The sequence below is a fragment of the Sylvia atricapilla genome, chromosome 6 (genome assembly GCF_009819655.1).
Source record: "Sylvia atricapilla isolate bSylAtr1 chromosome 6, bSylAtr1.pri, whole genome shotgun sequence".
NCBI classification, from domain to species: Eukaryota; Metazoa; Chordata; class Aves; order Passeriformes; family Sylviidae; genus Sylvia; species Sylvia atricapilla.
In genome coordinates, this window is record NC_089145.1 from 14,864,104 (window position 1) to 14,875,431 (window position 11,328).

At 43.9% G+C, this 11,328-nt stretch overlaps 1 protein-coding gene across 1 annotated transcript in view; it reads left to right on the forward strand.

Moving 5' to 3' along the window:
- OSBPL5 (oxysterol binding protein like 5) overlaps positions 1 to 10,616 on the forward strand; it is a 135,449-nt gene extending 124,833 nt beyond the window's left edge. The window contains exons 18-23 of the mRNA XM_066320874.1: positions 1,331 to 1,467; positions 5,104 to 5,289; positions 6,240 to 6,378; positions 7,493 to 7,610; positions 8,193 to 8,295; positions 9,274 to 10,616. Of these exons, the coding sequence (XP_066176971.1) occupies positions 1,331 to 1,467; positions 5,104 to 5,289; positions 6,240 to 6,378; positions 7,493 to 7,610; positions 8,193 to 8,295; positions 9,274 to 9,409 (819 nt within the window). The 3' untranslated portion in view covers positions 9,410 to 10,616. The remainder of the gene's footprint in view (positions 1 to 1,330; positions 1,468 to 5,103; positions 5,290 to 6,239; positions 6,379 to 7,492; positions 7,611 to 8,192; positions 8,296 to 9,273) is intronic.
- Positions 10,617 to 11,328: the final 712 nt, after the last annotated feature.

An 11,328-nucleotide genomic window follows, 5' to 3' on the forward strand; every position in this document is an offset into this window, starting at 1 on the left:
ATTCTATGTATATAGCTCTGTCTGCTCCATCTAGGAATTTCTAGCAAGGCTACATTATTTCTATTATGACCAGAATACAACTGACTTTGCAAAAGGCAGTATCACTGAACTAAAAACTAGCTACTCAGTCTCCTTCTTACTTACTAACAGGCTCTCATTTCTAAGGCACTTAAAATCCTCTATTTATTTAAAACTAAACTTGCATTTCTAGTTCATGTCTGTTTGAATTTATATATTTTAGTTTTTCTGAAGATTTTAGCTCAGTCCTCACATCTCTGGACACTCCTGGGCCTGTGTGAATGGTGCCCAGGGGGATTTGTACCCCAACATTTGCCCTTCCTAGGCATGTACAAGGGATTTGCCCCATTCTGAGCTCCCTGTCCTGCAGGATGAGCCCTGTCAGTGGTGAGTTGTGCTGGGCTGTGGCATACCTTGTCTGTAGTGGGTTCTGCCAACACCGCCCATGAGAGCCCATCATCCAGGAGTTCTCCTGAGCCACAGGGTTGAGTGGCTCAGGAGAACTGAGCTCCTGAGCTCCCAGCCTTCTGCTTATACACTCCTCCCTTGATCTTTGTCCTGGTTGTTTGTGGTGCACAGAACTGGTTGATGTACTGAGATGATGTATAAAAGAAGTTAAATGGCTTTGGAATGGTGGCTCTGTAAGCTGCTGCTTGCAGCTGTGTGCTGGCCGTGCAATGGGGTAGGGACAGCATTGCTTCTCCTCCCTCCACACTGGGAGTACTGGCCTGCTCTCCTGGCTTTTCTCTGATACCATCCAGTTTCCTGACAGAAATCCTTGCATCTTAATGGTAAATTCCCTGCCTCAGGACCTGAAAACCCATCTGAAAAAAGAAGGGAAGCAAATCCCAATGCTTCTCAGTCCTAGGGTCGTAGCAGCAGCTGAGTGCTTGTATGAGATGCATGTAGTGGTGCTTAATAATGCCTGCCTTCCTTATCCTGAGGGAGACTGGAAAAAGGCACCAGGGATCTTGTTTATATGTGCTGGGTGGTAGGTGGGAGGAACAGTGGTGAAAGAAGAATATCTTAAGGCTTCTGTGGGCACTCAGGTCTGGGGACAAGACTTAATAGAAGGAAGCAAGGCCCGTTCTACTCTGATTAATGATAAATGCAGCCATTGTTTCTGGCAATGCTTGCTTCATTCATTTCAGAAACTTTCAGGAAGTGTTTAGTGAGATTTTATCAGATAGAGGAGGAAAGAAGCCTCCCTTAGGTATCCCTTATCATCATCCAGGAGCAACTTTGATTTGTCAGGATTAATTTCTGCCTTGGTGTTTTGACTGTCATTAATTAATTTAGTTTTCCTTCTCAGGATGGAGAAGTGCATATGAACGAGCTGAAAAATGGGAACACAGAAATGTTCTGGAACCCAACCAGTGAAGTGCGAAGGCAGAGACTGAAGCGCCACATTGTGCTGTTTGAGGAGCAGATGGACTTTGAGTCAGAGAGGTAGGGAGGCTTGGGGAACATCTCACTGCTGCTTCTCTCCTGGGAGCAGGGTTCTGATCAGCAGGGCTCCTCCAATTCCTCAGCACAGTCCTGGAAAGGCAGTGACCTGCTTTGTTGGCACATATTACCCAGCCATTTACCTATTTCTTTCTAGACTATTAACTCTGGAGTGTCTCCATAAAGTACAGCTCTGAAATAGACCTGGGCTGAGAAATAGTAGAGGCTACATTTTATCTGCTTAAAATAACAATCCTGCCTGCGCTCCAGAGATCTCTGTAATTGCTGGAGCATTTTATAAAAGGGCAGGATGTCATCCTGAGGTTGGATATCTTGTTAAGGCAGCTTATTTCAACCACAAGCTCTTAAAGTAGATGCAGGAATTGTGGAAAGTTCTGGCACCCACAGAGTGAACCACGTAACAGGATTTTATGAATGAATGTAATTAAACAGATGTTTTACCCTGCCTCATAATCTCAGCTGGGATCTCCAATGCAGTCTGTGCCAAGCTTTGTAGGGTGATCTAGGTTGCCTAAAAATGTAGTTTTGGCACATCACTTAGTGTTGTGGTTTCACCCTGGCGGGATGCTAGGTACCCACGAAAGCGACTCACTCTCCTCTGCAGCTGGACAGAGGAAAGAAAATTTAATGAATGGTTCGTCAGTTGAGATAAGGACTATGAGAAATACTCATCACTCACCATTGAGGACAAAACCATAAACCATTTTATGGCTTAACCATAAAATAAATTTGTTGGTAAAAAATCAGACCAGGATAAAGATAAGTAAAGTAAGATAAGGAAAGTAAGCCCCTAAAACCACCCCTACCCCTCCCTCAATCACAGCTCTACCTCCTCCCCCAGTAGCACAAGGAGACAGGAGGGTGGGGTTTTCAGTCAGCTCATCACCCGTGGCTTCTCCTGCTGCCCACGGAGAGGAGTCCTTCATTGCTGCACTGTGGAGTCCCTTCCACAGGAGACAGTTCTCCATTAACTTCTCCAACATGGCTCCATCTCACAAGCAGCAGCTCTCTGCAAACTGCTGCAATATGAGTCTATCTCACAGGCAACAGTCCTCACCAAACTGCTGCAGTGTGGGTCAGTCTTCCATGGGGTCCTTCACAGACAGGCTCTGTGGGACATGTGGATCTCCATGGGCTGCAGAGCAACAGCCACTTCACCATGGTCCTCACCACAGGCTGCAGAGGAATCTGGGCTCTGGCACCTGAGGCACCTCCTCCCCCTTCTTCTGCACAGACCTTGGTGTCTGCAGGGCTGCTGCTCTCATGTGTCTTGCCCCACTCTTCTCTAGTCACAATTAAAACCGCGCCACAACCTTTCTTTTGATCTCTTCTTCAGTATATTATCCCAGGGGCATTACAACAATCTCAGCGTTGGCCACCAGCATGTCCATATTTGGAGCCATCAGGACTCGGCCGGATGTTGTGGGAGCTCCTGGAGCTTTTCCCAGAAGCTACATTCATAGCACCATGTTGCCAAAGTCCTGGCTATACAAACCCAATACACTTAGGAAATGGAAGAAATAAATAAATAATGCACAATGTACAGATATTTAACAAGAGCATTATGTGTTGAGCTAAGTTATGTGGAGCTGGCTGGCTTTCAATTAGCTGTGCTTAAATTAGCTGCAGATTAGTTTTGCTTTCTCTCCACTATGGTCAGCCACTGCCAGCCAACATCCCACATCAGCACATGGCAGCCAACATCCCACATGCTGCCTGCCTTTGCATTACATTATCCCCTTCTCTGTTGACATCTCATTTTGGTGTTGCATCACATCACCCTAAAAAGATTCACCTTTCTACAGATAGAGATTGCATGAAAATAAAAACACGTGAAGATTTCGTTTGGACAGCAGTGGGCATTGTGGGCAATAAAGTCTGTATTTGTAACTTACAGAGCAGATTTGTTAACTCTGCAGAGCAGGGCAGAATGCAGTACATTTACATCTTGATCTTCAGAGGGAGATACTTTTAAAGGAGAAGCTTGGTCTTGTGGGCAAAGAATCTCCAGTTCTCTGTTTACCAGAGTTTATGGCCAGAGCTGACTCCCTTTGCTGCATCAGAGATGAATAATGGTACATGCATCCAAGGGTAGGAGGCAGAAGGGAAAGATTCTTAATGGACATTCCACCAAACTCCATATTATGCTTAGGGTTGCATGAATAAATTGCCATCTAATCCAGGTTGTATTCTGCCTGAATTGCTTCGTGTTCCCTGTAGTGCTGAAAATTGTCTATTTTCACAATTGTTTGAAAATCTCTGAAGCTCATACTCTTGTGCAGCTCACAGTGGAGGGTCTCATTGTCTCACACATGCAGCTCTTGATGGAATAATTTACCCTTGTCATAAAATTTGTGCTGTCTCTCTAAGGCTCATAGAATTAGGGGACTCACACTTTACACCACTACATTCCTTAGGACAGGCTTTACACCACCACAATATTTTCTCTGGCTGTTGTTTCACTCCTCCCTCCCTCATCTTCTTCACTGAGTTTCCTACATTTCTGGGAGAAAAGATTCATACACAGAAATAGGGGGGTGACTTGTTAAAAATGGAACAAAGGCATTGCTCTGCGTTCAGTTCATTATCTAAGAGGCTGCATTTTTGGAAGTGCTGTGTTAATATATGGTGATAGAAATATGATGAAAACGTCAGGATCACTTTTAAATTAAGAGCTTCACAGCAAGCTCCAGATTAAGTGCAGTAATGAATTCGTCTTCTAAATGGTAGACAGGTGTTTTGTGGAGCTGGGAACACTGGAACAGCCTGGATGTCCTGTGCACATTCTAAGCACTAAAGCATACAGTAATGTTTTGGGAGGGCTAGCTGCTAGTCTCAGAAGTATTTCCAATCTGAAATGAAGATTAAAGTGCTCTGATTAGAGGAACTGTGGAGAGGCTGATCACAGCTTGGCCATAGTAAAAAAAAAAAAGGTATTGATTTTTCTCTGGTAGAAGGCAGATCCTCTCCCCAGGGCAGATGCTCAATGAGAACCGCTCATATGACAGATCCCATATCCTTTGGCTGTTGCAAACAAGTGTGAGTGAAAACCTGTATTTATGCTTGCAGCTTGTGAGCACGAGGACATGCTTGTTGCTTGTGCATTGAATCAGCTTCCTAAAGATCTGGTTATTAATCCTGTATAGGAGGTGCATGTGCACCTACAAGATATGCACATAAATTAATTTTCCAGTGCTTCTAAACTTTATATTTAAAGCTTTTGTTTTGGGGATAGACATTGACACAAAGAGTTCTAAACAGAAGTGCCTGAAAGGATGAGGCGCAGAACAGATTTCCATCAGTCACCTCTAAAGAGGCCATGGATCCCAGTGAGTTGAACTCAACTTCCTTATGACTCACATAGACAACTGAAGAATTTAATAATGGTTGTAGATGATGTTATGTGAGAGAAGGTTCCTTCAGCAGGTCACTGATACAGCATTCAGTATTGCTATTCTCAGTTCCTTTCACTTCCAAGCTAAAACAGAGGCTGAGCTATCCTGATACAGTTCTTCTGGAGTATCAGTAGCCCCGGCACATTTCTGCTCTAAAGTTCCAGCTGGCAAAATACATTGTTGGTTCTAAGGTGGTTTAACTTCCTTCCTGGATTATTCCTAGGCTTTGGCAGCATGTTACCAGTGCAATAAACAAAGGAGATCAACACAAGGCGACGCAGGAGAAGTTTGTGCTGGAAGAGGAGCAGAGGAATGCTGCCCGGGAGCGGAGGGAAAGCGGCACGGAGTGGAAACCGCTGCTGTTCCGGCACGATGCCAGCACCAATGAATGGCACTACAAATACGAGGAGTGAGTGCTGGGCTTGTAAAGTTAGGGTCACTTTGAGAGGTCGGACTGAGCTATGACACATCCACACTGATGCAGTGATAAATGTCGTACTGACGTTTATTGTTTGTGCGTCCATATTTATCCTTTTACAACTTTATTAATATTACAGGGTACACAAAGAATGTACACATTTGCCGCCTTAAGGTGGCTACTGTGTTAGCACTATATATCTACATGTGAACACTCGTTAGTACCCGAAATACCTTAAGAAAGAGAGGTTTTGCTGCGCCACAACCTGAATTTCTACTGCGCCACAAAGGCCCGCAGGTCCCGCAAACCCAAGAAGCCCACAGGCCAAAGGGCCCAGTCTGAAATTGCTCACACCTCACTCCAAATACAAATCATGTCCTCTATCTCCTAGAAACTCCCCTACAGGCTTGGGGTTCCCAACACATCTCACTGCCTGAGTTCCCAGGGGTGCAAGCAGGGCTGCAGACCTGTAATTGGAGCCCTGCCATTCCCTGAAACATGTCCAGAGCTTGCCCTGTCTGAGCTTCATGTCGTTACTAGATTATATATTCACGATACTAATTGGGAATGGCTGGAAATGAGGGCTTGGCAATGGAAAATCAACTATGCCATTGATGTAAAACCCTATTGCTGCCATCAAGTGTGGAGTAATTTAGCAGAGATCTTCTGCACTGTTCAGAGCGGAGTTAACAACTGTGTTCTCCTCCTTTCGGCAAGAAGGGCGAAGCCTCTGGAGACTGAACCCCCTCACCTATTTATTGCAAGGAACTGTGAATGTGCAGGGAACTACCTGTTAGTCCTGTCACTGCATCTGGAAAGTCTAGCTACTCTCAGGGGTGATTGCCTGCCCTTGATGCATGTGGAGTTAATGTATTTGGCTTAACACACCTAGTGTGGGATTCTTGCTTTTCTGATGATTTTTTTTCATTTGGTCTCAAAAGTCTAAGACCTTGGGATCCTTTGAATGACATTGCCCAATTTGAGAAGGATGGAATACTTCAAACAATGGAAAGACACTTGTCCACAAGGATGTCAAACCACAAAGCAACATGCATAAACAATCAAATTACACGGCACAAGGTAAAAAGCCCGTTTTGGGGAATATAATATTCTTTATGATTGTTTAGATACACAGGCCTTATCCTACAGCATTTCCATGTAAGCACAGCATAGGCTGAAAGTTTTGTTTTGGGTAAATATAACTTGCGACCACAGACCTGCAGTATTATACTATCATTAGCTCCAAATTAATTACTGATTGACTCATTCTGTCAATTTTGGCATTTTTCTTCTGCCCAGTGTTACTGACAGTGACTCTTACACGGAATTTTGCATGGCTGAGCTGAACTTCAGTGTTTCCAAAGCAGAAAACTTCCCATAGGTTTTGGAGTTCACAACTGAGATCCCTTGACTTCAGTTTCAGTCTTTGCCATCAGCCTTTATCACTCACTCTCTCTCAGACAAGACAAGTCTTTCCATCCTTCCCCTTAAACAGAGATAATGCTCGCCTATTTCAGTGCTTTCATCTTTGGAGTGATACATGTCATTCATAACATACTTTGCAAATGTAGAGCTGCTAAACTAGCTAAGTATAACCCATATTACACTGAAAAACTGTCTTACTATGGACATAGACTTTTCTTTTATAATATCCCACATCTGAATGTCTCTGATTCAGTGGGGAAGCTGAGGTTTTCAGACCCTGTAGTGAAAAGTTTGAATCAATGTGTTTGGTTTGCTCATCTGAGAGAGAGGGAGAAACTTTCCAAAGTACATCAAGAAACCAGGCATAAAAATTCTGTGATGTTTAGATCCTTCAAACGCCTTCTGAAAAATCTTTGCTGGGGAATTTGATTCTAATTTTTTTTTCTTTTACAACTTTATCTTATGTACCTGGCTGAGTTGGGTATACAACTCAGCAAAGGACGTATAACGTTCATCCATAGTATGTACCAGTTAAAGCTACAAGAAGAATAATTTGGATAGGTGAATTTGGGGAAATCCTTCTGCATGAGGGACTTGTGTAATATCCTTAAGTAGCTGCCAGAGTCCAGCTACTAGGAGCTGCTGAGAAAGCAATCAAACTTCACAATCTCACACATGTTTCCCAGCACCTCAAATTGTTTTGTTTAAAGCAAACACACACGTCTTCAATGTGACAGAGACTGAGACATGTAATCCCTGTTTCATCCAGAGGTCTGCCAAAGACTGCAGGCGCCGCAAAACCAGTGATCAGCCGTCCAACCACAGCCAGAACACAGAGAGCAGCTGTTCAACACCAGAGTCAGTGCAAGAGCTCTCAGATGATGATGGCAAGTATTTGGGTGTCATTGGGTGTCACTGGGTCAGGCTTTAATGTTCTTCCTTGGTTCTTTAATTCTTGAGCCAGCCATGGGACATTTCCTGGCCCAGTTAATACCATGGGCCAACAGCCCACGGGCAGCACAGAGAATGTTCTACTTTTCTGTTCTCTGTATGGGCTGTTTTTCTTTCTGCATTATAACAAGGACTTCCCAACTCCTGGAAAAATACACTGATTTTCCAATCAACACATAGGAAACAGGCTGTGTTTCTCTCTTTTCTCTGCCTTTATTGAATACTTGCAAGAGAGGCAGGTGTGAGCACTACTTTCTCCTCCCCTCAGCTGAGAAGTGTTGTTTTCTTAGAGCTGACTGGGAAACACCTGAGCCAGGGTCACAGAACCTGTCAAAATGGGCTGGGTCTTCTGGGTGGAAGATTCTGTTCTCTGTCTTGTTCTCCCCATGTTTCCCCCTGAAAGTGTCCCCCCTAGCTGTGACAATTAGATCACAGCCACCCATTTGCTGTGTTTTTTTCATCACTACCACCAGAATGGTGATGCAAAAACATAATTGTCCTTCAATACTTTGCCACAGGGTTTGAAAGCCTGTGCGCTCAGTGTGGGAAAGAAATGAATCACCTGAAGGAAATTCACTCAGCTGTCTTATCCCTACAGAAAGCCCAACAGGACATACACAGGTAACTATTTTCCATCATGATTCAATGATTTTAATGGGCTAAAGATAGCTTGTGGCATTTAACCCCTTACTGTGGTTTTTGGAGTGCCTCTGTGAGCTGCAGGAGTGCAGTTCATGTTTCAGATAAAATAACCAATTAACACACCAGAAAGACAAACCCATGCTCTGCTTGAAACGGTGAGGAGGAAATCTCTTCCTCTTAAGACTCTCTTTGTGAGCAGAAAGTATGTCACACAACTCAAAATAGTCCTGACTGAGAGTTTTAGCCCTGACTAAACATAAATCTTTGCCAGGCAAGACTGTTAGGCAAGACATGATGACCATCATGTTAGGAATTTCCTCAGTTTGCTATACAGGTGCAAGGGTGTGGTGTGAAAAACGGGGCTCCATAGTGAAAAGCACTAAACTCCATTTTTTAATACAAATTGCTGATTGCTATCTGAGGGATGCAGTAACCACGCCAGCTGCTGACAGAGGGCTTTGCTATGCAGACTCCTGTGAGGATGTCTTAACTGCTACTTCTGCTCCAGGGAGCCCTGCTGACCCCCTCCTAGGGAGGAGTATTACCAGCCCTCCAAGGCTTCAGTGAGGTGGGATCACACATGAGGCCTACCACTGCTGGATGCCAGAGTCATTGGTGATAAGGTTTTAGCTTCACTGCAGCTCCTGAGGGGGAGTCCAGGGTAGGCCTTGCATTTGGGAAGGTTAGGGCATAGGTTAAACTTTCAGGGTTATAAGTGGGTGCTGGATGAACAGATTTCTTGGTGTTTGTGCTCTTCCCATGCCAACCAGCTGCAGCCAGATGCACTAATCTTCCTGTTAAAAAGAGGGAGGTAAAGCCTTTGGGGGCACAATGCTCTACCCCTCAAAGTGTCACCAAGTACAGGGATCCCTCCTGGTGTGGAAGTTCTGGGTATGGACATGTGTAAAGGCACACCTCTCTCTAACGCACAAATAATCATATTGCTTTCTTTTGCAGAAACCTCAGTGCTCTGAACAAAAAGTCCTTCCACAGGAAGGCCTCTTCTGAAAGCTTCCTCCTGGACTCTCGCTGTTGGTTTCTCCTCTGCATCTTTCTTACGTGTCAACTCTTCATTAATTATGTCTTCAAATAAAATCACTACGTTTGGCAGCAATAATGATCACTGGCTGCAGGAGGGGGCCACTCGCGCAAGGAGCCCAGCGAGGCACCAAAGCACTTTAGAACCAACACGGCAGAAGTGGAAGGAAGTGGAAAAACGAGGTTAAAAAGGGACCTAGGAACCTGCAAAACTTTGTTCCTGCAGATTATGTCATTTTTGCCTTTTACATGTACATCTTCAAGGACCTCTTAACCTGTATGGGCCTTAATGCTGAAGCCAAATGTAGCTTTAATTGTGCAATTTATTTTCTATGTTTTGTCATTTTCTGATGCAATTAATAATTACCCAGCAGTATTGGTAACCCCAAAATGGTAATCACCTCAACATTTTGGAAGTCATGGTGGCCTGGGTCATAGCTTCAGGAGTGAGGGAGAGCAGCTGGGGAGCTGTAAAGAACTGATGTCCATGGTGCCTGTCCAGCTGCCTTTAATTACAGGAGGGAGAACACTTGGTCCAAAAAATCCAGCCCCGGGATATTAAGTCATGATCTGTTCAGTCAGCCCATGCAGAATGGGACCTCAGGATGTGTTTTATTTTCCATTCCACAGAAACTGTAAATATACACAATTTCCTAGAGCCATTCTTCTTTAGGAAATGGGAAAGTATTCAGTGAAAGCTCCTCATCTGGTTATGGAGCTGAATGGTATCTTGGGTCTAGCCCCTCGAGTGTCATGTCAGACACGCACGCCTGTTTGTAAAACCTGGTCACTTACTATTATTGTTATTATTTGCTATATGGCTGTTTTATAATATCACACACTAGCATTGTAGAGAGAAATCCACTGCCCCAGCATAGGTGAGAAGGATGGGAGCGATGTAGGTGTATGTGTGTTTGGTCTTAGGCACATTTATTGTCAAAGGTCAGGAGAGAGGGAGGGTTTTGCCACTGCATTGTTCAACCTTGTTAATAGTCTTCCTATTTTACACCATTTTTTAAAGATTTGCAATATTTTCTGTAGACTGCAGACAATACTAAGCCTTTCTTTTCTGGCCTGAAGTAGTTCCAAGTGGTAAGTACTGCTATATATACAGCCTTAAAATACTTAGTGGTGGTGCCAGTCTGGGCTATCTTTCAATGTAAATGTTTCCAAATTTTTAAGTACATTCCTCATCATATTCCCCAGTTAGGGGAAACCTGTTTGTGCTTGATATGTTGAAATAAAACTACACACAACTTTCAGTGGCAGTCTATCTGACAAATTATTTTTGGGTTTGTGTTTGATAGTATTTTACAAATAAATCACTTTTTAGAGGAAAATCTATAGGAAATTGCCACCGAGAATGTCAGACCTGGCCACAAGTTAGAACAGGAATAGCAGTTTGATACCCCTCTGACTGAAATTGTCAGAAATTGTCAAAATTGTCTTCTAATTGTAGCAACTTCCACAGAAAGAGAAGTGGCTTAATTTTCATTGTTGTACATGCAAATGTACAAACTTATCTTGGACTTAAAAAACTTTTATATCAAGGACTTGAGGATAGTGAATAGATTGTTCCACAGAGAGAACGGTAGCTCTCTGATATGGTAAGAGGCAGTATCTGAAAGCTGACATTGCTTCCAGATGGGAGCCAGCATCAGGAAACAGATCACAAATAGTAAAGTGTTGGGAGTGGCTTTGTTATTAGCAAAAATCTCCAGAAAACCAAAGTATTCTTCATCTTGAGGAAACAACCTTGAAGAATATCATCACCATTATGTATGCCAGCTGGTGGATGGGGTCCGCCGCTTGGGACCCAGAGAGCCACAGCCACCCCAAAGGATGTCTCGCTAGAAACAGCTCCTTGGGGGGTCAGGGCGCTCCTCAGCTGGACAGAGGGGCCTCTCAGCATCGGGCAGAGCAGTGATTTTTCAGCTCAGTGATTTCAGCTTTCAGTGATTTCAGCTCAGTGCT